The sequence below is a fragment of the Chrysemys picta genome, chromosome 1 (assembly GCF_011386835.1).
Source record: "Chrysemys picta bellii isolate R12L10 chromosome 1, ASM1138683v2, whole genome shotgun sequence".
NCBI classification, from domain to species: Eukaryota; Metazoa; Chordata; order Testudines; family Emydidae; genus Chrysemys; species Chrysemys picta.
In genome coordinates this window covers 170,316,116-170,343,698 of record NC_088791.1, presented here as the reverse complement: position 1 = coordinate 170,343,698, position 27,583 = coordinate 170,316,116, and the positions used below count along the sequence as shown (strand labels likewise).

The 27,583-nt window shown below is 45.1% G+C and overlaps 1 protein-coding gene across 2 annotated transcripts; it reads left to right on the top strand.

Moving 5' to 3' along the window:
* The first annotated feature begins 1,844 nt into the window (after positions 1-1,844).
* Positions 1,845-24,441, top strand: POGLUT1 (protein O-glucosyltransferase 1). 2 transcript variants are annotated; one of them, XR_002888586.3, is made up of 11 exons: positions 1,845-2,059; positions 4,819-4,909; positions 5,527-5,670; positions 8,735-8,870; positions 10,546-10,667; positions 15,966-16,025; positions 18,016-18,115; positions 20,303-20,361; positions 21,082-21,263; positions 22,023-22,079; positions 22,712-24,441. XR_002888586.3 is itself a non-coding variant. In XM_005310178.4 (11 exons), the coding sequence occupies exons 1-11, from the start codon at positions 1,981-1,983 to the stop codon at positions 22,866-22,868; spliced, it is 1,173 nt and encodes a 390-aa protein (XP_005310235.2). In that variant the 5' UTR covers positions 1,847-1,980; the 3' UTR covers positions 22,869-24,441. The 2 variants fall into 2 exon arrangements, 1 of the variants encoding a protein (XP_005310235.2); XM_005310178.4 differs by having other exon boundaries at positions 1,847-2,059; positions 21,082-21,249.
* The last annotated feature ends 3,142 nt before the right edge of the window (positions 24,442-27,583 follow it).

Here is a 27,583-nt window from a genome sequence, read left to right as displayed (position 1 = left end):
GGTATAATTACGTTGTTCAGGGTGTGAAAAATCCATAACCCCTGTGCGACATAGTTATACCGACCTAACCCCAAATATAAACAGCACTATGTTGATGGGAAAACTTCTCCTGTGGCCATAGCTACTGCCTCTGAGGTAGGTGAATTAACTACACCAACGGGAGAATCTTTCCTGTTAGCATAGTAGCATCATCAGTAAAGCACTACAGCGGCACAGCTGCGCCACTGCTGTGCTATACATGAAGACAAGCTCTAAGACCGGAAGGGATCACTGTGATCATCTAGTCTGACCTCCTGCATAACACAAGCTAGAGAACATCTCTGAATTTATTCCTGTTTGACCGAGAAAAAGATCTAATCTTGATTTTAAAAACAGCCTGTGATGGAGAATTGTTAAGTTTTCCCAATAATTAATTACCCTCAGTGTTATAAATGTGTGCCTTATTTCAAGTCTGAATTTGTCAGCTTCAACTTCTAGCCACTGGATCTTGTTATACCTTTGTTTGCTAGACTGAAGAACCCATTATCAAATTTGTGTTCCTCATGTAGGTACTTATAGAATGATCAAGTCACCCCTTTACCTTCTCTTTGTTAAGGTAAATTGATTGAGCTTCTGGAATCTCTCACTATAAGACATGTTTGCTAATCATTTACTCATTCTTGGGGCTCTTCTCTGAATTCTTTCCAATTTACCAATTTCCTTCTTGGTTGACACCAGAAATGGACACAGACTTCCAGCAGTAGTAGCACTAGTGCACTGTCTGGCCACTAGCTTCAAGCAAATGAATCCCTCAGCCCTGGCTCTCACCCCCTTTCTTCCCCTGTGCAGTGACCTATGGGGAGTAGAGTGACCAGACAGCAAGTGTGAAAAATCGGGACGGGGTGGGGAGTCATAGGCACCTATATAAGATAAAGTCCCAAATATCGGGACTGTCCCTATAAAATTGGGACATCTGGTCACCCTATTGGGGAGATAGGGCATAGGTGCTGGAACTAGGGGTGCTGCTGCACCCGCTGGTGTGAAGTGGTTTCCATCATATACAGGGTTTACGGTTTGGTTCGATGGCTCTTAGCACCCCCACATACAAACTGTACCCCTAGGGCCAGGGCCGGCTCCAGGGTTTTTTGCCGCCCCAAGCAGCAAAAAGGAAAAAAAAAAAAGCCACGATCGCGATCTGCTCTACCGCCGCCTCTTCAGTCTTCGGCGGCAATTCGGTGGCGGGTCCTTTGCTGTGAGAGGGAGCGAGGGACCCACCACCGAATTGCCGCCAAAGAGCTGGACGTGCCGCCCCAAGCACCTGCTTGCTGGGCTGGTGCCGGGAGCTGGCCCTGGAGAGGGCAATTCCCACCCACCTCACAGGTGGCGTTCACATGCTCCCTGCACACATCCAAGCCAGCAGGGTTTGTGAAGGGCTCCAGGGCTGCGACCCACATAGGGTGACCAGACAGCAAGTGTGAAAAATCGGGACAGGGGCTGGGGTGGAGGGGGGGTGTTATAGGAGCCTATATAAGAAAAAGACCCCAAAATCGGGACTGTCCCTATAAAACCAGGACATCTGGTCACGCTAGACCCACACCGCAGTCACCCCTGGGCAGGGAGGGGCTGTGGTCTGGGTGAGCACCCTGCCCAGGGCTGAGAGCGGGCGGGGGAGGCTGGGGACGCACCAGAGCGGCACCCAAATCCCTCTGAGATTTAATGTGCAAACGTCCGGCACTACAACTCCCAGCAGGCAAAGCGAGTTTGTCCCGGATGCGCCGCAGCGATGGGGCCGATGTGGAATTGACTAGCGCTGCCATATTTGTGTGGGGCGCGCCGCCGCCTTCCCCGCAGCAGCGGCCATCTTTGTGCGGGGCGCTTTTCGCCCTCCGCTCTCCCGACTTCTTTTTTTACTTGAATAAGCCGGCCGGCGGCCCGGTGGAAGGGCCGGCTGGGGACGCGCACGCGCAGTGAGTGGGCGGCGACTGCCCGCCGGGCTGCACAATGGAGCTGCTGGTGGCGTGGACGCTGCGGGTGGCTGCCTTGTCCCAGCTGGTCCTCAGCCCGGGGAGCAGCGCCGCAGGTGAGAGCTGCGATCGGGACGGGGGTCCCTCCCAGCAGCACCAACTCCCCCGCCCCCCCGCATTGGGGAGCGGGGTATTTCCCCCAGAGCCCCGGGACCCGTCCTGCTTTGCCCGCTGCCGCCTCTGGCTCTCAGTCGTTCTGCCCCAGCTGTGCTACGTGCTCTTCCTCTCCCGGATCGTGCCTCCCCTGCCCGGGGCTCGGGCTTCTTCTCCGCCCCGGGCCCCTGCATCTCTGCTCCCATCTCCTCCTGCAGGCGGGTCCCGTGTGGGCTCTTCTGCTCGCCTAGGTGCCGCTTTTGAGGCTGCCCCTTCCGTTTGCATCAGCCTCCTGCTGGTCACTGTGCAAGCTCCCTCCGCCTCCTCGCAGCACTCCGTGACCCACCCATCCTGCTCAGATGCTCTCTGCCGCGTAGCCCCCCGGCCCTGCACTGCCGCCTGCCCCTAGAATGAGGAACGTACTTCTGGGGTAGGAAACGTGCTGCTAGGGCTGTACACATTGGCCCCCGTGGGACAGGTCTTGCCTGTCTTGAGATGGGGGTGTGGTTGGGTGAGGATAGGTTGGTGTATGCGGTGCGTACAGCACAGGCAGGCAGAGGGCTGCGAGGGTCGGCCGTGTCCCAATGGTGCACTTAGCTAGTCTCAAGATACATATTAGAACAGAGGTGCCCAGGAGGCAGTGGAAGGGGTACTCCAGAGACAGCCTTGTTTCTGTATGCTCACTATTAGTCAGGCTTAGCATCCCTAGTTTTCCTGCACCTCTCATACCTGCCTTGGCTTTTTCAGAGATCTTATTAAGTACTTCCTGATCGTGTAAAATCACAATCGTGTTGCTCTAAACAAACTTGTCACTAAAGAAGAATTCAAACCAGGGTTTCTAGAAACAGTTCTTTTGCTGGTGGAAAGAGGAGACTGGTTACCTCTGTTATTTAATTAGAATGGAAGGTCTTTGGGACAGGGACTGTCATTTACTGTGTTATGTATATGGCACCCATCATGAATCTGTCTCTGGGTCTTTCTATAATACAAAAAAAGTATTATGTATAGAGCCTCTGCACAGCACCAGAAGTCTCCCAAAATACTTTTGCAAACTATATATAAATCAATCACTTCACCCACTGCTGAAGGGCAGTCACCTAAGGTGGAATATGGCAGTTTTCAGCAGCACAATAACACTAAGGGAGAGTTTACGACAGGAAGTACATGCTACTATATCCAAATGAAGCAACTCTCCACTCTGGGGTCTGATTTATTAGTATAAAGTAGTTTAACTTAAAGCCAGAGACTTCTCCAGGCTCAGCACTTCATGATGCCTCTCCTGGACTCCTATTTCCCTCTTAAGAGTTTTGCTGCTGTTCTTTATTGCAAGTAGCTCCAACCAGCTGGTATAAAGAGCTTCTTCTCTGACCCTGGGTTTACTCTGGATCCACCCACAGGAGCCTCCTTGTAGGTCTGTATCTACTCTTTACCCTTGTATCAGGCCTCAGCTCCCCAGACTTTTCTAAGCAGGGTACCTCTGCCAGCCAACCCACTTTAGGCTTCTTTGAAAAGACCTACCCTGACTCCTGCTCTCTCATTCCTGAGAAAGCAGGATCCCTCTTATATGAAGCCTCACCCCCAGGCTACCATCCTGTGATGCCTGACCACATGACCCAACCACCAGCCAAATCCATACTCATCACCTGGGAGGTGGAAAACTAGGCACAGGTTGGGATGAGCCTCACTCCCCTTAAAAGGCTAGCCCACTTAGTGACAGAGGTATTTTATAATAGGAGAGTAGCCCAGCTAGTGCAGAGTGCTGCTTCTTGAGATGGCTCTATGCATATTTACCAGTTGCTTAGAAGTAGTACTGGTAACGTACAGCACCTACATCACACATGTCCCTTTATCTAGATGTTTGGTTAAGTAAGGACAATGCCTCGACAAGAATCCAAGATTTGGTCTCTGGTACCTAGGAGAGTAAGGGGCAGATGTTACTGAGGTTTCTCTCTGCCCCTCTCAGAAGCAGGGGAAAATCAAAGGAGAGCTGATTCACAGATTCCAAGGCCAGAAGGGACCATTGTGATCATCTAGTCTGACCTCCTATAAAGCACAGGCCATAGAACTTCTCCAAAATAATTCCTAAAGCAGATCTTTTAGAACAACATCCAATCTTGATTTAAAAATTGTCAGTGTTGGAGAATCCACCATGACCCTTGGTAAATTGTTCCAGTGGTTATTTTCTCTCACCCTTAAAAATTGATGTCTTATTTCCAGTCTGAATTTGTCTATCTTCAGTTTCTAGCCATTGGATCATGTTATAACTAGGTAGCATGTGCAAGTAAAAATACTTTCCTTTAAACCACAGGTTCAAATCCAGCTCTCTCTAGCAGTGACCAGAGTCATTGCTACCTAATGCCTGTTCAGTGGCTTATGTGAATTGAGTCTGTTATTTCAGTCTGGATTGAGGAATACACATTAAAAGAACCACTGTCACCTCTGGCACCCCCTTGCTGACAGTTTCAATGGAGAAGTCATGAATTGAATAAACATGGACATTCAACTCCCTCTCACACCTAGAGGCAGCACCACCATGCAGTGTGTTAGACACATGGATAAGAGTAGTACAGAAGTGGTCTGTGGTGTTCGACACACACCATTGCTGTCATCATACCAGCTGGCTTTCATGGCCTGGAAGACCCATTCATCTCCTGGTAGCTGCTGTGATAATATAATGGATGTACTATATATATTAAGTCTTTTTCTTCTTTCTTTCTTCCAGGTACAAAATGGAAACATTTCATCAACCAGATTGACAGAGCAGTGGAGGGCTACAGACCATGTATAAGGGAGAATTGCAGTTGCTACCAAAGGTGAGGACATGTTTTCCTGGTTGCTTGAGGGGCCCTCTGGCACTAGAGAGAAAATACTCTTGCCATGCACTGATAGGTGGGTGTAACTGTGAAGTGGCTGAGAGCTAAGCTATCATACCCTCAACCAAGGAGGGAAAACTAGTATTAAAGGAAACACTATTGATGGCCTTCTAAAAAAATTAGTTGGTGGTTCTTGCTGTTTCCTAGAGGAGGGACGTTCACACACAAAAGCTACCTTCCTGATTGTTCTCCTTGTTAGCAGCATCAGCAGTAAAGCAGGTGACTAACTAGACCATAGTCTACTCTAAACGCTTCCTTTTCCCTCCTGCTGATGGCCCCTCCAGAGCAGGATTGCATCACTGGCTTCCTGTGCTTTAACAATCCTGTGGATAAGGGCTTTAGTCTCTGCCCAAGTTTATCTGATACCTCTAAACAGCACCACGCTTTTAAATGAAGACAGTGGTGGGAAGAGAAGGAAGAATCAAAATGTGCAGCCTGCACAGTGGAGTACTTGGAAGACAAGAAAGCCATCAGAGTAAAGTTAGGAAACATGAGAACTGGGAATGTAATATCTTCCCTAATGTGTCTAATGAAAGATGGCGTCTCTTCTTTCTCAGTGTTAGGGAGCAGGACTTGGCTCCCTTTCAAGGAGGCATCTCCAAGGAGCTGCTGACTGATGTGGTTAGCCGGAAGCTTGGGACGCACTACCAGATCATCAAGAACAAGTTGTACCGTGAGCATGACTGCATGTTCCCTGCTAGGTGAGAGCAATGTAGAAAATCTCATCCATTCCACAGGGAAATAAAAAATTACTCCAGAACCAGCCACGTGACCACTTACTGAGCAAAAGACTGTTTGACAGGTCTCAATCCCACTGTGTGAGGGAAGATCCTGATAAAGCGTGCACTGGATTGAAATCTACGCACTGCAATTAGTTGGACCAGGGGTTAGAAGAGGTTAGAGTCCCAGAGAAGGCTGGCTTAAATTTTTGTGGGGAGTAAGGTTGTCTGAAAGGGATAATTTTCATTGTTGCCTGGCTCAAGGTTGGGTTGAGGGTCAGAGAGGGCTAGTGACTGTACCCAAGCTACCTTTATAGTGTGGGAAGATAATTTAGTGCTCTTTTGTTCAATGGAGTGAGAGGATCCAGAGGGAAGATTCTTATCCATTTTCCCTGCATTTACACCCTCTATCATAGTAACATTCCTTTAGTGGAAAGGGTTGGATGCAGATGCCTTCACGGTCCATCAGTGCTGCTCCTCAATTAACCAGGAGGGTTTACTGCAAAGCAGGGTGGGTGAAAATCTTGGTTAAAAAAAATCAGAAATATATTTTTTGTTTTAAATTATGATTTTTTTAAAAAATGGTCTTTTTATAATGCATTGCTGGTTTTTTACTTTCTTCCTATTTAATGGCCTTTAATCACTAAAATGGGTTTTTTGTAATTGTTTCTTTAATTCATTTCTTAACTGTTAGTTGGATTTCAGATTTTACAGAGTTATTTTTTTCTGCTAAAGAGGTTCCACGATTAAAATGCTCATCTGTGCTGAAAAAAAAACCTGTGTAGGGCCTCAGTAACATTCTCACAACCTAAAAGTCAAGAAAGCTTGAAATACTTTGACCAAACTATACTCCTTCATTAGGGGTTTGCTATTTTGAAGTAACTGGGACGTGCTCTCCAAGTTGCTTAGGTGCTTTTGAAAATCCCACCAGTAGGTACATAAATCTAGGTACCGGCTCTATTTTTGTAACTTTTCACTTATGTGTATTAAAAAGTTCACAATAAGTTTGCTAATACACCTCTACCCCAATATAACGCTGTCCTCGGGAGCCAAAAAATCTTATTGTTTTATAGGTGAAACCGCGTTATATTGAACTTGCTTTGATCCACCCGAGTGCGCAGCCCTGCCCCCCCCGGGAGCGCTGCTTTACCACGTTATATCCGAATTCATGTTATATCGGGTCGCGTTATATCAGGGTAGAGGTGTATATTGAAAGTATAAATAACTTTTCATTGGTAACATAGTGTCAAAATCTTTGTCACTTCAATACAAAATTGCTTCTAAGAGAAGTTTTTAATGGAAATACAGTTTTAGCTTCAGAGACTGCAAACTTCTATGCATGTGCTTAACTTCAAGCATCTGAGTAATGGAAGTCAGTGCGACTATTTGTGTGACTAAAGTTTCTAAAGTTCTATGCCCAAGTTTTTGCAGGCTAAGAGCCTCCATTTTCAATATTTTGAGGTTTTTTCCATATAGCAATTTTGTACAATTAAAATCCCCTAGCAGTAACAGCATTTTTAAAAACCCAGCATTTATTATCTAGTTCATTGTACATATTTATGTAAATTTGCAGTAGCACACATTTTCAAATTAGTTTTACAGAATCTCAACCTGATTTAAATAGTTTGTTTTAAAAAAATAAAATGCATATGCTTTAAATCAGTTAATTACATTGTCTTAATTGAAATCACTTCACCCTGCTACAAAGTGACCTGAGATGCTTGCTCCTGGCCCTTGCCAACCTAGAAAGTAACAGATGAGGGGTCCTTCCCTGCTTATGTGCTTAAGAGTAAAGGATTGACCTAGGAATTGAACTGCAGTGTCTTCTGCTAGTGCACAGCCCACTGACTGAATCTTCCCACTTGGGGAGAAATCACTTTAACAGAGTTATCTTGTTTTCTTCTGATCTGTTGCATTATGTTTGTGGCTTCCTCAGTCACTCATTAGATGAAGAACTCCTCTGCGATGGACGTGAATGTTAAATAAGGGCTATCCCGTTAAATTTCCTATGGTTGGGTTAGGTCAGTCCTTGGATGGGAAATTCTAGTAAAAGCCCAGGTTCTTCAGCAAATGGTATTGATGATTTGGTTGGTTCCATGCCACTTTTGAGTCACCAAAGGGAGCCAGCTCCAGCCGGGTGTCTCGCTTGAAATGGGCTCTTTCAAACGAGACATAAAACTAAGATTTTGACCACTTATCATCATAAACAATCCCAGGGCAGTTTTTTCTGCCAGAGTAGGAATGTTTACCCTGCATGATTATAATTACATTCTGCCACTCTAGATTCCCTAGGCAGTTTCATTTGGATGTGTTAGTCTTGATTTCCTGTCCTAGCAGCTGAGTAGTGGTGTGCACTCTGAAACCGTTATTATGTTGCCTCCCTGAATTTCAACAGTGGGTAGAGTGATTGCTGTGTCTGTTGTCTACAGATTGTACACTTTGTTGAGTGCTTCTGGGGAGTTTGGATGAAAGATACTATGTAAATGTCTATTATTAAGGCCCTACATAACTTGCAATATTGTGGAAATTGCGAATTCCGCAATATTAGGCTTCCACCGTAGTTTTGACAGTGGGAGCTACACCATATGTGGGGCTGACAGCAGGAGCCCCTGCTCTCAGCCCCGGGTGGCTGACAGTGGAAAATCGCAGAAAAATAATATTACTTTTCTGCAATTTTCCATGGCTTGTCCACAACTCAGCCGCAATTTTTTGACAATCATCCCGTGATTCAAGTCAGGCCTTATCTATAATACATATAGAAAAACCCACGCAGTAGGCAGTAGTACCACTTGACAGAAGAGTCTCAACGGTTCATGGAGAAGATGAAAGCGTTAATTACCTCACTGTCTTTGTTTCTAACTAGCCCCAAACCTGGCCATCTCATACTTCAGCGTTTGTGTCCTCCAGCTTTGTTCTCCCTTGTAGCTTTTCTTTTCCACCTTCTTCAGCTCTGCCCCTTCAGAAGAATAACTAGTGGGGGAAGCAAAGGCCTGGTGACACCAAGCCTTTTGCTCATGGCTTTTCATTGTATGTCAATTCTCTGCAGATGTAATGGGGTCGAACATTTCATTCTGGAGATCATCGGCCGCCTCCCGGACATGGAGATGGTGATCAATGTGCGAGATTACCCCCAGGTCCCCAAGTGGATGAAGCCAGTCATCCCGGTATTCTCCTTCAGCAAGGTGAGAGTCCGCAGGCACCTTTGTGATAGTGGGGGGACACTGTGATCTGCATTTCATCCTCTAGTTCACTGCAGTCACAAGAGTAAGAAGCTATAAATTCCTTTCCTAATGGGACACAGGAATTTTTGAGTGGGGGTTCTACCACAATGTAATTTCTTTTTCCAATGCCCAAAGACTCTGAGTCAAAATTACCCTTTTCTTTCAGATACAAAACCTGGAGTTGTTTGCTCTTCATATATATAGACTTTCTCCTTCTAGCTCTCCAGTGCAAAGAATTAGAAATTTGTTGAAGGGAATGACCCCCTCGCAAGCTCATGCTCCAGATAAGTGTCTCATCTGTCCAACAGTGGGGTGATGCATACCACCACTGGTTTTAGTGCCATTCTCCCTGTGGTTCATTATCAGCTTTAGATCTTTGATAAAGTTATAGTTTGATTTTTGAGATCATTGTTAAGGGAGCGGGCTTGTGGCCTCACTAAAAACTCAGTTGACCATCATGAGTTAATTTGCATATTATAATCCTCTCGGTTGATAGGCCAGAAAAGTAATGGTAACTTTTTCTCATAGTTATGAGCTCACACCAGTGAACTGTAGCCTCAGGATTACATCACTGCTGTGAAAAATTATGGAAGTTTATTGAAGTTCCTTCTTTATTTCAAGGGGAATGTGGCCAATGGAACCAGCTGCTCAGATACCAGTTGGGGGTGTAGTACAAATGCCTCTACAGAGCCATTGGGAAGTGCTGATAGACCATTGGATGCTCAATTGCGATAACTTCACTGGCCAAATGGCCCTTAAGTGGCATCGCTTAAGGGATTATGTCCTTACGGTGACTTGTAGGATGATTCCTAGGAAGTCTGATGTGGATTAAAGAGAAGCCATGAGCAGCCTCGATGGCAAAGTGTTGCAGAAAATGGTCATAACAGTACTGCCTATTTTATGACCAATAATAACATTTGTAGCTATACATAATTCATATCTTTTTAAAAAGATAATCAAAGCCATGTTTCAGGGTATTCACTGATCATGCTAGTGGTCAGGAAGAATATTTTTTCTCCATGTAGAGCATTGCACAACTCATCTGGTGCATTATGGGTTTCTCTTCCCCTTCCTCTGTAGCATCTGGTATTAGCCATGGTCCAAGGCAGGATACTGGGTTTGACTGTCCAACAAATCACATAGCACCTCTTTCCCCTTCACATACATACACTCACAAAACCAGACTCTTTATTTGTTAGGCATGTGGCCTCTCAGTACTACAAGGACGGCACTGCTACGTTGTCAGAGAGGTGGGCGGTAAGTGAGGGCAATACACTGAGAAACAGAATCTAAGCTTGGTTCTGCTCCCCTGGATAAACCTGCAATCCATGCTCTGCATGTGTGAGGGTATTTGATTGAAACATTTCCCCCAAGTAAAATGTTACAGATTGTTAGAAACCAGAAGGCAGCCAGGCAAGTCACAAGAATGGCTTGTTTAACACCAGCTGGGCAGGAAGCTTATGTTCAGGCTAGTTACAAGGAATTGTCCCTATCATGTGTACTGACTAAATACCTTTGTGTGTTTATTTTGTTTGTTTTTTAAACAAAACCCAGTTGCTCCTCTTCTTAACAGTGAGGGTGAAACTTGGTTAAATGCATGGCCACTCGTGTACCTGCTGATTTTCTTGTTTTTAAGACTTCCGAGTACCATGATATCATGTATCCTGCCTGGACGTTTTGGGAAGGGGGACCAGCTGTTTGGCCAATTTACCCGACAGGTCTTGGGCGCTGGGACTTAATGAGAGAGGACCTCCGAAGGTACGTTTCAGGAGAGAGGAGTTTTTTTCATAGACAAAAACCAGCTCAGCATAACTATGCAAGAGAACCTCCTAGCATTGATGCAACGTGGCGACAATAACTTCTAAGCCTGTTAGGTCTATTTTCCTGAAGCCAAATCACCTTGTGCTCAGGGGACTGTTTTTACACAGGAGAAGAGACAGGACTTCTCTAAGACAATAGCTCTCCACCTTTTCAGACTACTTTACCCTCTTTGGGAGTCTGATTTGTCTTGCGTACCACCAAGTTTCACCTCACTTAAAAACTACTTGCTTACAAATTATTTACTTTCTCATTTTTACCATATAATTATAAAATAAATCAGTTGGAATATAAATACTGTACTTACATTTCAGTGTACAGTATATAGAGCAGTATAAACAAGTCACTGTCTGTATGAAATTTTAGTTTGTACTGACTTCGCTAGTGCTTTTTATGTAGCCTGTTGTAAAACTAGGAAAATATCTAGATGAGTTGCTGTACCCCCTGAAAGACCTCTATGTGCCCCCAGGGGCACACGTACTGCTAGTTGAGAACCACTGATCTAAGGGAATGTTTGAACTGCAATTAAAAACCCATGGCTGGCCTGTGCTAGCTGACTCAGGCTTGTGGGACGCGGGCTGTAGGGCTGTTTAATTGCAGTATAGACATCCCTGCGAGGTTCCCAGTACTCGTGCTGCAGCCCGAGCCAGAATGTTTACACTGCAGTTAAACAGCCCCACAGCCCCAACCACATAAGCCTGAGTCGGCTGGCACGAGCCAGCTGTGGGTGTCTGATTGTAGTGTAGCATACCCTAAGGCAGTGGTCTCCGAACTTTTTTGATCGCGCACTCCTATCAGTAAAATAATTTTGAGCACGCACCCCCTGCCGCGCCGGCTCTACCATTTTTGCCAAAGCAAAAAAAAAAAAAAAAGCTGCTCGGACTCCCACCCGAACTGCCGAAGCAAAAAAACCTCCTGCCACACCCCCCCAAGGATCCTCTTGCGCACCCCACTTTGGAGACCACTGCCCTAGGGAACCAGAGTCACTGACTAGTAAGACAGGAGAAGTTTGTGAGAGGGTATTTTTCATTTGGCCATGATATTCTTTTGTCAGTCTAAGGGTTGGTCTCCCTCAGAGAGCAGCACTTAGGCCTGGTCTACACTACAGTTAGGTCAACGTAAGGCAGCTTATGTCGACCTAACTCTGTAAGCGTCCACACTAAAATGTCAGTCCCACCGATGTAACTCGCCCACTACACCAACTTAACTGCACCTCTGTAAGAGGTGTTATGCTTAGGTCGATGTAGTTAGGTCGACACAGGGTCAGTGTAGACACTGCGTTGCTTGCATCAACTGTTGCTGCCTTTCAGAAGCAGTCCCACAATGCCCCACACTGGCAGTTAAATCGGTGCAAGCGCTCCTGGTGAGGACACGCACCGCTGATGCAAGGAGCGTAGTGTGGACCTGCAAAAGTGATTTAATTACTGCAGTGGCTGTATGTCGACATAACCTAGGTCAACTTCATTTTGCAGTGTAGACTTGCCCTTAGGCTATGGGAAGGTGAGCAAATATAGGAATGCTGTGGGAAGCAAAGCATTTTGAAGCAAAGATTTGTTAGCAACAGACCCCAGGGTTAAATATTTTCCTCCTTGAATTCCTAAGGCAATAATTGAGGCCCAAAATACAGGTTTAAAAAAAACTGTGGAGGAGCATTAAAAAAAAATCATTATTTCATAGATTCTAGGGCTGGAAGGGACCTCGAGAGGTCATCGAGTCCAGTCCCCTGCCCTCATGGCAGGACCAAATACTGTCTACACCATCCCTGATAGACATTTATCTAACCTACTCTTAAATATCTCCAGAGATGGAGATTCCACAACCTCCCTAGGCAATTTATTCCAGTGTTTAACCACCCTGACAGTTAGGAACTTTTTCCTAATGTCCAACCTAAACCTCCCTTGCTTCAGTTTAAGCCCATTGCTTCTTGTTCTATCCTTAGAGGCTAAGATGAACAAGTTTTCTCCCTCCTCCTTATGACACCCTTTTAGATACCTGAAAGCTACTATCATGTCCCCTCTCAGTCTTCTCTTTGCCAGACTAAACAAACCCAATTCTTTCAGCCTTCCTTCATAGGTCATGTTCTCTAGACCCTTAATCATTCTTGTTGCTCTTCTCTGACCCTCTCCAATTTCTCTACATTTTTCTTGAAATGCGGTGCCCAGAACTGGACACAATATTCCAGCTGAGGCCTAACCAGCGCAGAGAAGAGCGGAGGAATGACTTCTCATGTCTTGCTCACAACACACCTGTTAATGCATCCCAGAATCATGTTTGCTTTTTTTGCAACAGCATCACACTGTTGACTCATATTTAGCTTGTGATCCACTATAACCCCTAGATCTCTTTCTGCCGTACTCCTTCCTAGACAGTCTCTTCCCATTCTGTATGTGTGAAACTGATTATTCCTTCCTAAGTGGAGCACTTTGCATTTGTCTTTATTAAACTTCATCCTGTTTACCTCAAGTATCAGGGGGTAACCATGTTAGTCTGTATCTACAAAAACAACAAGGAGTCTGGTGGCACCTTAAAGACTAACAGATTTATTTGGGCATAAGCTTTCGTGGGTAAAAACCTCACTTCTTCGGATGCATAGAGTGAAAGTTACAGATGCAGGCATTATATACTGACACATGGAGAGCAGGGAGTTACTTTGCAAGTGGAGAACCAGTGTTGACAGGGCCAATTCAATCAGGGTGGATGTAGTCCACTCCCAATAATGGATGAGGAGGTGTCAATTCCGGGAGAGGAAAAGCTGCTTCTGTAATGAGCCAGCCATTCCCAGTCCCTATTCAAGCCCAGATTAATGGTGTTAAATTTGCAAATGAATTTTAGTTCTGCTGTTTCTCTTTGAAGTCTGTTTCTGAAGTTTTTTTGTTCAATGATAGTGACTTTTAAATCTGTAATAGAATGACCAGGGAGATTGAAGTGTTCACTTACTGGCTTATGTATAAAGCAACAGAGGGTCCTGTGGCACCTTTAAGACTAACAGAAGTATTGGGAGCATAAGCTTTCGTGGGTAAGAACCTCACTTCTTCAGATGCAAGTAATGGAAATCTCCAGAGGCAGGTATAAATCTGTATGGAGATAACGAGGTTAGTTCAATCAGGGAGGGTGAGGTGCTCTGCTAGCAGTTGAGGTGTGAATACCAAGGGAGGAGAAACTGCTTCTGTAGTTGGATAGCCATTCACAGTCTTTGTTTAATCCTGATCTGATGGTGTCAAATTTGCAAATGAACTGGAGCTCAGCAGTTTCTCTTTGGAGTCTGGTCCTGAAGTTTTTTTGCTGTAAGATGGCTACCTTTACATCTGCTATTGTGTGGCCAGGGAGGTTGAAGTGTTCTCCTACAGGTTTTTGTATATTGCCATTCCTGATATCTGACTTGTGTCCATTTATCCTCTTGCGTAGAGACTGTCCAGTTTGGCCAATGTACATAGCAGAGGGGCATTGCTGGCACATGATGGCATATATAACATTGGTGGACATGCAGGTGAATGAGCCGGTGATGTTGTAGCTGATGTGGTTGGGTCCTCTGATGGTGTCGCCAGAGTAGATATGGGGACAGAGTAAGCAACGAGGTTTGCTACAGGGATTGGTTCCTGGGTTGGTGTTTCTGTGGTGTGGTGTGTAGTTGCTGGTGAAACTTCAGAAACAGACTTCAAAGAGAAACAGCAGAACTAAAATTCATTTGCAAATTTAACACCATTAATCTGGGCTTGAATAGGGACTGGGAGTGGCTGGCTCATTACAGAAGCAGCTTTTCCTCTCCCGGAATTGACACCTCCTCATCCATTATTGGGAGTGGACTACATCCACCCTGATTGAATTGGCCCTGTCAACACTGGTTCTCAACTTGCAAAGTAACTCCCTGCTCTCCGTGTGTCAGTATATAATGCCTGCATCTGTAACTTTCACTCTATGCATCTGAAGAAGAGAGGTTTTTACCCACGAAAGCTTATGCCCAAATAAATCTGTTAGTCTCTAAGGTGCCACCAGACTGCTTGTTGTTTCTGTTTACCTCAGACCATTTCTCCAATTTGTCCAGATCATTTTGAATTATGACCCTGTCCTCCAAAGCAGTTGCAATCCCTTCCAGTTTGGTATCATCTGCAAACTTAATAAGCGTACTTTCTATGCCAATATCTAGGTCGTTGATGAAGATATTGAACAGAGCCGGTCCCAAAACAGACCCCTGCGGAACCCCACTTGTTATACCTTTCCAGCAGGATTGGGAACCATTAATAACTACTCTCTGAGTACGGTTATCCAGCCAGTTATGCACCCACCTTATAGTAGCCCCATCTAAGTTGTATTTGCCTAGTTTATCGATAAGAATATCATGTGAGACCATATCAAATGCCTTACTCGAGCACAGAACTATGCCAGGCATCTAATGGCATGATTTTTTAAAAATAGCTTTCCACCTCAAAAAATGTACAATCAGATCCATGCAAGCAGATCCTCCCACCCATATGGACCTTCAGTGACTTCATTGGGGCTCCATGCATGTGCGAAGGTCTCCCTACACAGAGCTGACTGCAGGATTGGGGCCCATGTTTTAGACAAGACACGAGTGAGAGCAACAAACATTGGGGAAGAAAGGACAAGGATTACAAAAACCAATCTTGTGGGATAACAATTCTGACATGCACGTGTTTTGGTGGCGGTGTGAACATACACATAAGACACACAAACAGTATATTTAAACTTTCATTTTATTTTGTTTTTCTAATGGTTCAATGATTTGTTCAAATTTAAAATGAAGGCTGTTTGTGCAAACATTAGCCGGCAAAGTTAGGAACTTAACAGTGTTTTGCATGTACAAGAGAAGTAGAAAGTGAAAATGCCTAGAAACTGCCCATTTGATTTGCATGACCTATGCTCAGTGAAATGCAAAAAAAGTAAAGCAGCAGCATAAGTAGTGAAATGTGAACTGGAGTTTTAAAATGATTTAAGTTTCAATCATTCACAGTGTTACTGATAACACAGGAAAGAGTTTGTTTTTGTGTGTATAGATTGTTATCTTGACAGTGCCCCTATAACATCTTGGCTAGAGAGCTACCATCTGTGGGAAAGGCCTATCTTGTTGGGCTTAGCTGAGATGTTTTTCTGCTCTAATGAAAGAATTGGTTCCCATCAAACCTCAAGAATAATGAAATGTGACTATACTGCAGAAACTGACGACACTTTTTCATGCTTGTGTTAAATTATTTATTCCCACATATTAAAAAATATTTCCAGATCTGCAGAAAAATGGCCGTGGAAGAAAAAAATCTCCAAAGGATATTTTCGAGGATCCAGGTGAGCGCATTTTCCAACTCCAGGATATTCTGGCGGTATAGGCTGCCAACAGGTGCCAGTTTAATTAAGACCAAAATAAGGCTGATGAAAATATGCACTAGCTTTTTATTTCTGGGGATCTTTAAGTACTACTTGACACAACAGTTGCCATTTAAAAAGCAGTATGTGCAGTGGTATGGCATTTCCTGTGCTAAGCGTAGGCGATATTGCAAAGACCATGCCAAAGGGAAATACTGCTGCACAGCAAATAATGCTTTGTGCCACTCCTCACCTCACCACATGGCCACTGCTATTTCTGTCCACTTCATGAGGAAAACTACCTGACAGAGTTTGGTCCAATCGCTAGTTTCTGCTTCAATCAGCAAGAAAGCAGAATATGTTCGGCTTGAGGAGCAGCGGTGGAGCTGCATGGGGTTGCATTTAGGGGTACTGCAGCTGGAAGCGAGCCTTCCAGCCCGAATAAATAGACTTGCCGTAGCATGCTAAAAAATAGCAGCGGTGGACATTGTGGCATTAGCGGAGGCTTGGGCTAGCCACCCGAGCTCAGACCCACCCTGCTCCCTGGATCCAAGCTCAGGTGGCTAGCGTGAGCCTCAACCATTGCCGCAGCATCCACACAGCTAGTTTTTAGTGTGCTGGCCCAAGCCCCGCTAGCCTGAATCTGTCGACCTGGGCTGGGAGGCTTGCTCCCAGCTGCAGTGCCTTACAGTGTCAGCCGTCTGGACTTGTGAAATTTTCTCTCTCTTAGGGCTGGTCCACACTAACCCTCCAGTTCGAACTAAGAGACGCAACTTCAGCTACGTGAATAACGTAGCTGAAGTCGAAGTATCTTAGTTCGAACTACAAGGTACTTACCGCGGGTCCACACGCGGCAGGCAGGCTCCCCCGTCGACTCTGCGTACTCCTCTCGCGGAGCAGGAGTACCGGTGTCGACGGCGAGCACTTCCGGGATCGATTTATCGCGTCTAGACAAGACGCAATAAATCTATCCCAGAAGATCGATTGCTTACCGCCGAACCTGGAGGTAAGTATAGACGTACCCTAAGTACTAACCAAAAAATGTAACCAAAATATGTTTCTAAAAAGCAAATTGGGTCCACCACCTTGTACAACATCCTCTTGGCTCATGTGCTAAGCATTAGCTGCCATTTGCAACTAATTTAGTGTAATAAGATATACATATAACAATAGCGGTGGTGGGTGTGCTATGAAGAGTTCAGCTGTTTTAGTTCTTAATAAATGGTTTGAATAAGGACTCTTTTTGTTCTGTATTTCGCTTCCCTTGCAATGGGAACTACAGCTACTTTGATATGCACTGGAAGGTTTGTCTGGTATCATCATAGCTCCTTTTTGGGCATCTATGTGCTTTATTTTATAATTCTCTGCAGCAGTGACTCAGCAGGTATCCTTACAGCAATTATACCTGGATGGTGGGGGAGTAAGGAAGGAGCAGACTATTTTTTTCCTATTTGTTTATAGGTTGTGCATTTAAGAAAACAGACTTTGTGACTCTCAATAGTGTATTCAGGAGGCAAAGAGAATTAAGATTTCATTCAGGTCACACCCATGTTAATTTTTCTCCTAACAAAGGGCCTAATCCTAAAAGATGCTAAACATCTCTGAACTTCATAATTTAGATATAAATTGAGAGTAGTCCGCACCTCTCAGGATCAGGCACTAAGAGAATAGTTGTTTTGCTGATTTGTTCTGAATAATGTTTAAAGAATATACTACTTAAAACTAAATGGGATAAGGGAATATCACTTACTTATTCCATTTCCCCTGTCCCCTTTCCACCAGCTATGTCCTCCTACAGATATTGTGAGCAGCATTTAGCAATATTGCCTTCAGGCCACACAAGAGCCAGTCTGATAGAGACCAGGAGGTATTTCTGTCTTGAATCCCATTGTTAGTTGGCTGTCATGCAGACGTGCAGAATTGGAGACATGCAGAATGGCACTGACTGATTTGAATGTTGTTTCTCTTGCAGAACAAGTCCTGAGAGGGATCCCCTCATTGTTCTGTCTCGAGAGAACCCAGAACTCGTCGATGCTGAGTACACTAAAAACCAGGCCTGGAAATCTGAAAAAGTAACTGCTAATGAGCCAACTGCATAAGCAACTTAGGAAGCAATCGTTTAAAAAGGGCAATTTCAAGTGCTTTATGTAAATGTTGCTTCTTAGGAGACTGGTGATAATATTGGTGGGGGAGGCTGTGTCACTATTTAAGCCACTTCTAAGTCAGGCATTCAAATTATTGCCATCTGATGGCTGTATCTGTCTAATGGAGGTACATGCATGCCTCCATCACTGCAGTCTCTGAGCATCTCACAAGTATTTAAAAATAAGTAACAAGCCCTCCCCCTTCGCCCAGTCTGTAGGATAAATAACTTGAGGAGTTTTTTTATTGTGTGTATGTGTGTGAGAGAGAAAAGAAGTTAAGAGAAAGTGGCATCAGAGAGAGGAGTTTTCCATGTAGATCTGAATGCAGCGAGAGCCAGGGTCATTTCAGGCGTGAGTCCCATAGTGTAACACAAGTCCTTTGAAGTTCTGATTCCAGCACTTGTGAACCTCCCCCTGGTGGTTGATAGTTTCACTGTTGTGGGAGCTCAGAGGGAGAGAGGCTCTCACAGGTAGCTATGGTCAATCCAACAGAGGGCTTTGAATAGCAGGGAAAGGACTTTGGAGTAGGGTGACCAGATGTCCCGATTTTATAGGGACAGTCCTGATTTTTAGGTCTTTTTCTTATATAGGATCCTATTACTCCTCCACCCCTGTCCCGATTTTTCACATTTGCTGTCTGGTCACCCTACTTTGGAGTGAATTCTGCATGCACTCCCTACTGAATATAGAGAGTGGAGCACTGGAGGGATGTGGTCAGGGTGACCTGTGATGCTACTGGTGTTTTATTCCAGTTAGAGCTTTCCCAGGGTGGGTGGCTTCAGTCCTAGAGTTGCAGTAACCAGACCAGGAGGTCATGAACTCATGGATTGCTATAGCCCAGTCTGTGTTTGATGGACTAGAGCACAATCTTCTTTTTATCTTTTGCCCCCCTGGTTATTTGAGCATCTAGTAGCCTTAATCTGTCCAAATGAACCCCAAAGCTAGAGACCGACTTAACAAACTGAGGGCAGATGCCCTCAATAGTGGGGGAAGCAAGTTCTTTGAAGTGCTTCCCTCTTCTACCAGCATTAGTCTCATTCTTCCCTTGGTTTGGCTTTAGCCAGCTGTCCTTTTTTCAGGTGCTGCTTTTGGCTAGGCATTGAGAAATCTGGGAGACTGTGCTGCTCATGTTTGATATAGAGTTGGGTGCTGTCATCTGGAAATGGCTGGCACTTCAGCCCAGGTTGCCTGACCTGCTCCCCCAAAGGCTTTATATATGTGTTGAACAATAGTGGGGAGGGGAGGGTAGAGCCCCGTGGGACTCCACGCATGAGGGCTGTGGAGGAACTGTTGCCCATAACAACCATCTGCGGTTCTGAGAAGAAAGATCTGACCCACTTAGGGCATTTTACCCCTGCAGCTTCTAGGAAGCTGGACTGAGGTATTTCATTATCAGTGAGGAAAATTCTTGTCAGTTTGCAAAGACAATCACCTAGATTCAGACTCTGGTAGCAGAGCAGGCTCTTTAGGGGATGGAGGGCTGGGCATTCTCTGCTCGAGTTTAAGCCATTGTTGTTCACTGAGGTTTTGGACATGTGGGAGAAGCAACCAGAGACAGTAGCAAAGATTATTTTGGCCCCTGTGATTGAGGTGTGTGTATCTGCTGCCTGTCTGTTGAGGATGAGGGTCTGGGAGTCAGTGACCAACATGGCTTTTTGCTATCTGCGTCTGCTCAAGAGGTTGCAACCCTTCCTCTGTGATGGGGGAAGCTCTCACTGCGGCTGACTGTTAACTCTTCTGTGGACAAGTTGGAGGCTTTTTGACAGTTCCTGGACACTAACCAACAACACTTTCCCCCAGCACTATTAACTTAAAAGTTCCAGTGCACACAGAGATGAGGAAAATGAATTGCTAAAGCCCAACCCTCTTTACAGTCATTAAGTAAGAGACTTGTTTGTAGAATGTTTGTAACGTACGGAGAATATTTCTCAGGTAAAGATGAGAGAGGCCCCCAAAGATGCTAATGCAATTAGAAGCCAAACTGGTTTCCTATGACCAGGGAGACTTTTGAGACTTCAGCCTTATTTATGGTTTGTTGAAAAAGAAGCCTCACACAAAATGTAATCAGAAAATAAATTGAACTGAATTAATTTTTTAAGTCTCTTTTTCTTGAAGGACACTCTTGGGAAACCGCCTGCGAAGGAAATTCCTCTGGTCGATCACTGCAAATACAAGTGAGGTTTTGCTCAATAAATCTGTTCAGGAGCTGCTGAAATCTTGTCTGATTGTTAGTGTTGCTAGGCTTGTTTGTTTTAATGCATCATTTTCTTTTTAAGGCCCCAATCCTGCAACTGAGTCCATGCAGGCAGTCAGATCTCTGCACCTATGTGGAGTCAATTGAAGGTTTGGGAGAGCTTAGTTTGGCCTCTTTAAATGTCAGTGTCAAGAGACTGCCAAGTCTGGAATGTAAAGGAGAACTGAAGGGTTGTGTGGAAACTAACTACAAAAGCCTCCCTTAAACCAAAATGTTTAAAATTAAGCATGTCCTTTTTATTTCCCTACCAAACCCTGAGTTCAGGGTTCTCTACAGTTGTTTATGTTGCTAATCTCCATGGCATAAGAAATGCAGTTCTTGGTCTGGTACAGGACTCAGTAATGCTATAAAATGTAAACAGGGAAATAAGGAACCTGAAATCTGACCTTGGCAGGTGAAGTATCTTTGTTCTCATTTTCTCACTAGTTCTTACATCAGAGTCAGGGCGGATGGAAAATGCAAACTCGTTAGCTAGAACCTAGTCTCTCCACGCACATTTTTCATTTGAGGTGAGGGCACTTAGCATTTCAGATTTTTAAAAACAGCCAAAGTTTCAAAAAAGTGATTTAAAAAAATCCTGAGTTAGTAGATGGGGAATGCCAATACAAAATCAAATTTCTCTTTGCTTCTCTTTTTACAGATACCTGTTTAATTTCCGGGGGGTAGCAGCCAGTTTCCGCTTCAAACACCTCTTCTTGTGTGGCTCATTAGTCTTTCACGTAGGGGAAGAGTGGCTGGAGTTCTTCTACCCACAGCTGAAGCCTTGGGTACATTACATCCCAGTCAAACCAGACCTCTCTGATGTCAGGTAGGAGACTACAGGTGATTTTCTGGAATGACTCAAAGATCCCAAGTGTGTTATGCAGAGTATTTCATGCAGTGGACTCTATGCTACCCATGCTACTCAAGGTATGATCAGGCTTGGGTTATACTGACAAATACCCACGCTCTGCTCGTATTCAGTGCACCAAAGGTAGAAAGAACATCATGTGGCATTTGCTGATCCCTTAGACAGAGGGGATGTATATGTGTCATTCTCCTTTCTTTGTAAAAGAAACAAACAAAATTCTCAGTGCATATTAATCATACAGGAAATAGTTTAGAGCCATAGACATGTAGAAGAAGAATATATTATTGGGCTCATTAGAGGCACACAATAAATGTTGACATTCTTCTAACATAAGTTTGATTATTGAGGGTATTTTTGATTATGCCTTACCTTTTTAGTAATAATATCTATTCTGAGATCTGGGCCAGGAGGATGTCTCCGATGTTCAGCACACCTTGAACCTTAAAGGTTAGAAGTGAAAATTGAGACTCAGAATTTCTGACTTAGAGTAAAAAGGAGAGCAGTCATCTTAGCCGTTAATGGTTCCAAATGTTTGTCAGCTGCCAGAATTCAGATTTCCCCTTTGCCCTCCCCCCAAGACTGGTATGAAAGTTTGGTTATGAAAGTAGCAGCACCAATCACATGCTTGGCTTTAGGATCCCCAAGTCTAGTTCTGCCACAACACACTAGCTGGGTGTGCGGTATTATGCACTGAGCCAATACTTAGTTGCAATTTTTCTTTTTCCTTTTAGGGAGTTGTTGCAGTTTGTGAAGGAAAATGATGATCTAGCACAAGAAATTTCAGAGAGGTAAATTGTGTATTCTTCCTGATTGTCAAACACCCATCCTCCAATACTCTTTGTACCACCCAGCATTCAAAAGAGATACCTGTCAAGGACAGCCTGGTGATAACAGCGCACAATGTATCTATCTTCAGCAGTGAAAGCAGGGAGAGTGGCGAGTGCCGGGTATTGATAACAGAACTCTTCACCTCTAGGCCTCTTGTTCAAATCTGACCCATGTCAATAGTCCCCCAAAGAGGTATCAGATACTGATAACTTTTGTTCACTGTACGAAATGAGTTAGCCCTAGTGAACAAATGTCCATTTCACAAAAATGCTGCCACCACCACTGCCAATAAATGTCAAACAGGGCAATGTAGAGGAAGGTGGGGCAATGTAGGGGAAGCTTGCAGTGCCACTCCCTAGGCTGTACCTGTCTTGTGAATAATTAGTCATCAGAGCTGCTAGTGGTAATGAAACGTGTCATATTAATATTAATAATAAACAGTATATAGCACTGTACATCCAAATTCTCATGTTTCCCCATTTAAAAAAAAATCTGGGAAAATTGATATTAAAATAGCTAAATCCAAGGATTTTTCATCTTACAGGAACAAAGTTTGACTCTGAGCTGTCACTTTATTTTTGTTTGCCTCCAGGGGGCACCAGTTCATCATGGACCACTTGCAGATGGAGGATGTCTCTTGTTACTGGGAGACTCTGCTGACTGAATACTCTAAAGCTCTGACTTACAAAGTTAAGAGGAGGAAAAACTATGATGAGATTGTCTCCAAACACTTGAAAACAGAACTTTAAAACCATTGTGATTCTCTTTCCAATTCAAGGCCTGGGGCTGGTGGTCACTGAAAATCCAAAAACTGGTGTACCTTCTGTTACTCTTCTTCCCTCAGATTTATTGTCTCATACTCTAAAGCAGTGGTTCTCAACCAGGGTCCGCGGACTATGTCTGAAGTGTCCATGAAAGGCTTAGACTGAAAACTGACTGAACAGAATTCAACTACACCTCTACCCTGATATAACGCGACCCGATATAACACGAATTCGGATATAATGCGGTAAAGCAGCACCCCTGGGGGGCGGGGCTACGCACTCCTGCGGATCAAAGCAAGTTCGATATAACGTGGTTTCACCTATAATGCAGTACGTTTTTTTTTTTTTGGCTCCCGAGGACAGCGTTCTATTGAGGTAGAGATGTATATATACAGACAATGTATTTCCAAAGGGGTCCACACCTCCATTCAACATTTCCAAAGGGGTCTGCAAATGAAAAAAGTTTGAAAACCACTGCTGTAAAGCTACAGCAAGCAGCATTGTTGTTACTTCAAAACAGTTTATGTACCATGAGACTGAATCATGTTAGCTAGACCCCAAACTCCTGGAGAACAGTGCTTAGAGCAGGGAACTGGCAATCAAGATTCCTGGGTTTTGTTACCACCCCTATCTCTAACTCACTATGAGCCTGATTCAAAGTCCATTGCAGTAAGTGGGAGTCATCAGTGGCCTTTGGATCAGGCCCCAGGCTCTATGTGCCCTCAGGCTAGTCATTTAAACACCTCTGTGCCTCCCTCCATGTAGGTATACTCCTGTTTGGGGCAAATTGCCAACGTTATTGTGATTGTGTGATGGCAGTTTGGGAACAAGTGTTTCCTGTCAGCAGCCGTGGTTGGGATTTTAGGTTACCGTTATGGGTAGGTTAGGGTTGTTGTTTTTTTAAGTCTGTAAAGCACCCAGATGTTAACGCCATGTTGGACACTAAAAAGTACCTTTGAACAGCTAAACTTCCTACCTCTACTGAGGGGTTTTGATGATGGATGAATGTTTTTAAAGTGCTCTCTGATCCTGAGATGAGAGGTGCAGCCATAATGCACAATGTTCTCTGCCTTTGCTACCCTAAGGTGTATGCCTCCCATCCCTTGCATTTGCCCTAAATAATCTCAAGGCCTTGCATAAAGACCGCCTGTCTTTTGACCAAGGATAGCTGGATGGAGGTTTTAGTTTGTGCATTCCTTTGGACACTTTTACCTTATGTTTTAAAAATTGGGTGGTTCTTCAAGAGATGTTCCTGTGGTTGCTCCACTCCAGGTGTTGGTGCGTTGCTGCGCCTTCGCTCGGAGATTTTTACAGCAGTACTCGTACCGGTCACGCATGTACAGAGCCTGCCTCCTCCCTCCCCTCTGCTCTGAATGTATCTTAATAGTATGTGTGCCTCCTCAGTTCCTTTTCTACCATCTCTGGCCTGAGACGGAGCTCAGCAGACTCGTTAGAGACTCTCTCTCCCTTTGTTCAAATTCCTTCCTGGTTAGTTAGTTTGTTACCAGTAGTACTTAGTTACCATTTATCAAAATAAATAAATATATTTTTTTTCTTCGTTCCTGTCAGCGACAGCCGCTTCCGACATGCCTGGCTCCCCAGGCTTTAAGCGCTGCTCTACCTGCAATGATGCCATCCCTCTTTCGGATGGCCATTCAAAATGCATAAAATGTTTGGGGGAGTCCCACATCCCCCAAAAATGTGCCCACTGCAGCAAGCTTAAATCCAGGGAATGGAAGGACAAGAAGCTGACACTAAAACGCTCCTCTTTCAGAAATCCTTAGGGTCAGCTTCAAACCTGGGTGCCGACTCTGCTGCACACCACAGCCTCCCCCCTGCCCCACCTCAAAGGAAGATAAAAAAAACTTCAAAGAACGGCACCTTCTCTCACCCGCAAAGGGAACTTCGTAGGAGAAGACTTCCCCGGGGAGGTCTACAGCCTCCCTCTTGGCTGAGCACTTTTGACGCTCTGGGCTCCTCTGGCGCTGTGTGAAATGCGGCTGCGGCGGTAGCACAAAACTCCAGTGCCGAGGCTTCAGGCTTCCAGTTGCCTGCCTCTCTCATGGCACCATTCGGCTCCGCAAAGGAAGCAGTGCCGACACATGCTGACATGCCTGACCCCCCGCAGGCTATTCTTGCTCTCCCGGCACCGTCTCCCGCTGAGCTGACTGGCAGTGAAACAAGGCTCAGGACACCGGTGCAGAGGAACCCTTCTTCACAGCAGATTTCTCTTGCACAGCCCTCACCTCACAGAGGAGCTCCAGCACCGCAATTTACACAGTCAAGGGACTGGCTGGTGTCACCTATCCTGCAGTCACCCCTACTTAATGCCTACTTCTCTCCAAATGCTCAGTCAGGGTCCGCACAGCCTTCCTCCAGTGATGAGGAAGCTGGTCTGCAGGGAGAATTTTCACCATATCAAATCTCCCATCCTCAGACCCCAATCAATAGAGGTCATAGAAAAATTACCTCGTCCTATTCTCAGGATCCTGCCCCGTGGTGCGTAAACCCCTGGATGGCACCACCTCTTCCCTTCCCACCACAGTGGCAATATTGGGCTCCATGGGCATCTTATCTTCGAGACCACACTCGTTATGCCACCACAGCCAGGCATGACACCTGCCCGGCACTGCCTTGACGAACCTGCCTCTGACGTAAGGCATCATGTCACAACTGCAGGATCGGTCATGACGTGCCTCAAATCCAGTAGACCCAGTTGTTATGCCTGATGCCTTACTTTCTCCTCCCCCGATTTCTTCGGATGACTTCTCAAAATTTCAAGACCTTTTCAAAAGAGTTGCCAGTGAGTTAAGAATTAACTTGGAGGAGGTTCCTAAACAGCAGCATGAGTTAATGGACATCCTGCAACCCCCTTCTTCTGCATTACTGATCAATGCAGCCCTTTTGGAACCTGCTACGGCCATCTGGCAGACTCTGCTGCAAGCCTACCTACCTGTAAACGAGCGGTCCGCAAGTACTTCATCCCTTCCAAGGGCTCTGAATTCCTTTTCACTCATCCAGCGCCAGACTCGCTGGTAGTAGATGCAGTCAACCAAAAGACCAAACACCAGTTTTCCCTGCTGCACCCCATCCGACCAGGACAGTAAGTGATTAGATCTGCTCAGACGTAAAGTATATATATCTTTTACGTTACAATTTTGCATTGCTAATTATACTGCCGTTCTGGCAAAATATGACCACAAAAATGACAACAAATTCATGGACTTTATTGATGACATTCCAGAAGAAAAGAAACAATTATTCACGGCTCTAGTTTCCGAGGGGCAAATCATCTCATGTACTTCTCTTCAAGCAGCCCTCGATGCAACCAATACTGCAGCAAGATCCACTGCTACAGCAATGGTCATGTGCCGAGGTTCATGGGGCTCCTCCTCTTCCTTTTCTCGAGAGGTCCAGAATACCATTGAAGATCTTCCCTTTAATGGCGACAAACTCTTGCCTCCACAACGAATGACGTACTTCCATTCAATGAAGGACTCAAGGGCAACTCTCTGGTCCTTAGGAATTCAAACCCCTATAACCATAAGGCGACAATATAGATATCAACCTTACCAGCGTCCATGCTACCCCGCATATACCCAGCACTTCCATAGATCACATGAGCAACAACAGCAACGCCAGAGACCCAGATACCAGCGTCATCGTCCCAATTCCTCGGCAGCGTTTCAACCCCCTCTGACTAATAAGCAGATTTGAAGCCTTGGTTGAGGATTTAGAAAACAACATTCCCACTTCAGCACTTACACCCCATGTCCCTATTTTTGGACACTGCTTACGGCCATTCTCCCATCAATGGCAGAACATTACCACCGACAAGTGGGTTATAGAGGTCATCACAATTGGCTATTCCATCCCTTTCATATCCTTGCCTTCCACCCACCCACCCTCCCCGTCCCTCTTCAGGGACCCCTCTCACGAGCAACTGCTCCTCCAAGATGTACAACATCTCCTTCTATTGGGAGCAGTGGAACTTGTGCCCGAACAACACCGAGGAAAAGGGTTTTATTCCCATTATTTCTTAACAGAAAAGAAAACCGGGGGATGGCAACCGATCCTCGACCTCAGGCGGCTCAATAAATTCATCAAAAAGCAAAAGTTCAGAATGGTTACCCTCACCACCATAATCCCAGCGCTGGAGCAGGGTGACTGGTTTTCAGCCCTCGACCTATAGGATGCCTATTTTCATGTTACTATACACCCGGCCCACAGACGTTTCCTTCGTTTTACCCTCGGCTCTACACATTTTCAATACAGGATGCTACCCTTCAGCATATCCACCCCCCCCATGGTTTTTTCCAAGCTCCTAGCCATAGTCACTGTCTACCTCAGGAAACAAGGGGTCATAATATTTCCTTACCTTGACGATTGTCTACTCAAAGCCTCAACGCTCGATGAAGCACTTTGATTCACGCAGCTCACCGTCGCTTGCTTCCTGGTCCTCGGCCTACAAATAAACAAAAACAAATCCACGTTGTCTCCTACCCAGCACCTGGAGTTCATAGGAGCACACCCCAACTCCCAGATGGAAATAGCATCTCTCCCACCCAATCGCTTCAACACCATAAAGCTATTGACAACAAAACTTCGCAACAGTCACCGCTCGAGGCTATCTACAACTATTAGGTCACATGGCCCAGTGCACTTTCGTGGTCCAAAATGCACAACTATATTTGAGGTGC

What these genes read in the sequence shown, in the direction of transcription:
- POGLUT1 (XM_005310178.4), top strand. Translation starts at nt 1,981, where the DNA reads ATGGAGCTGCTGGTGGCGTGGACGCTGCGGGTGGCTGCCTTGTCCCAG. An exon ending in CCCGGGGAGCAGCGCCGCAG is followed by an intron (nt 2,060 to 4,818) that starts GTGAGAGCTGCG and finishes TCTTTCTTCCAG; the next exon opens with GTACAAAATGGAAACATTTC. An exon ending in CGGTATTCTCCTTCAGCAAG is followed by an intron (nt 8,871 to 10,545) that starts GTGAGAGTCCGC and finishes CTTGTTTTTAAG; the next exon opens with ACTTCCGAGTACCATGATAT.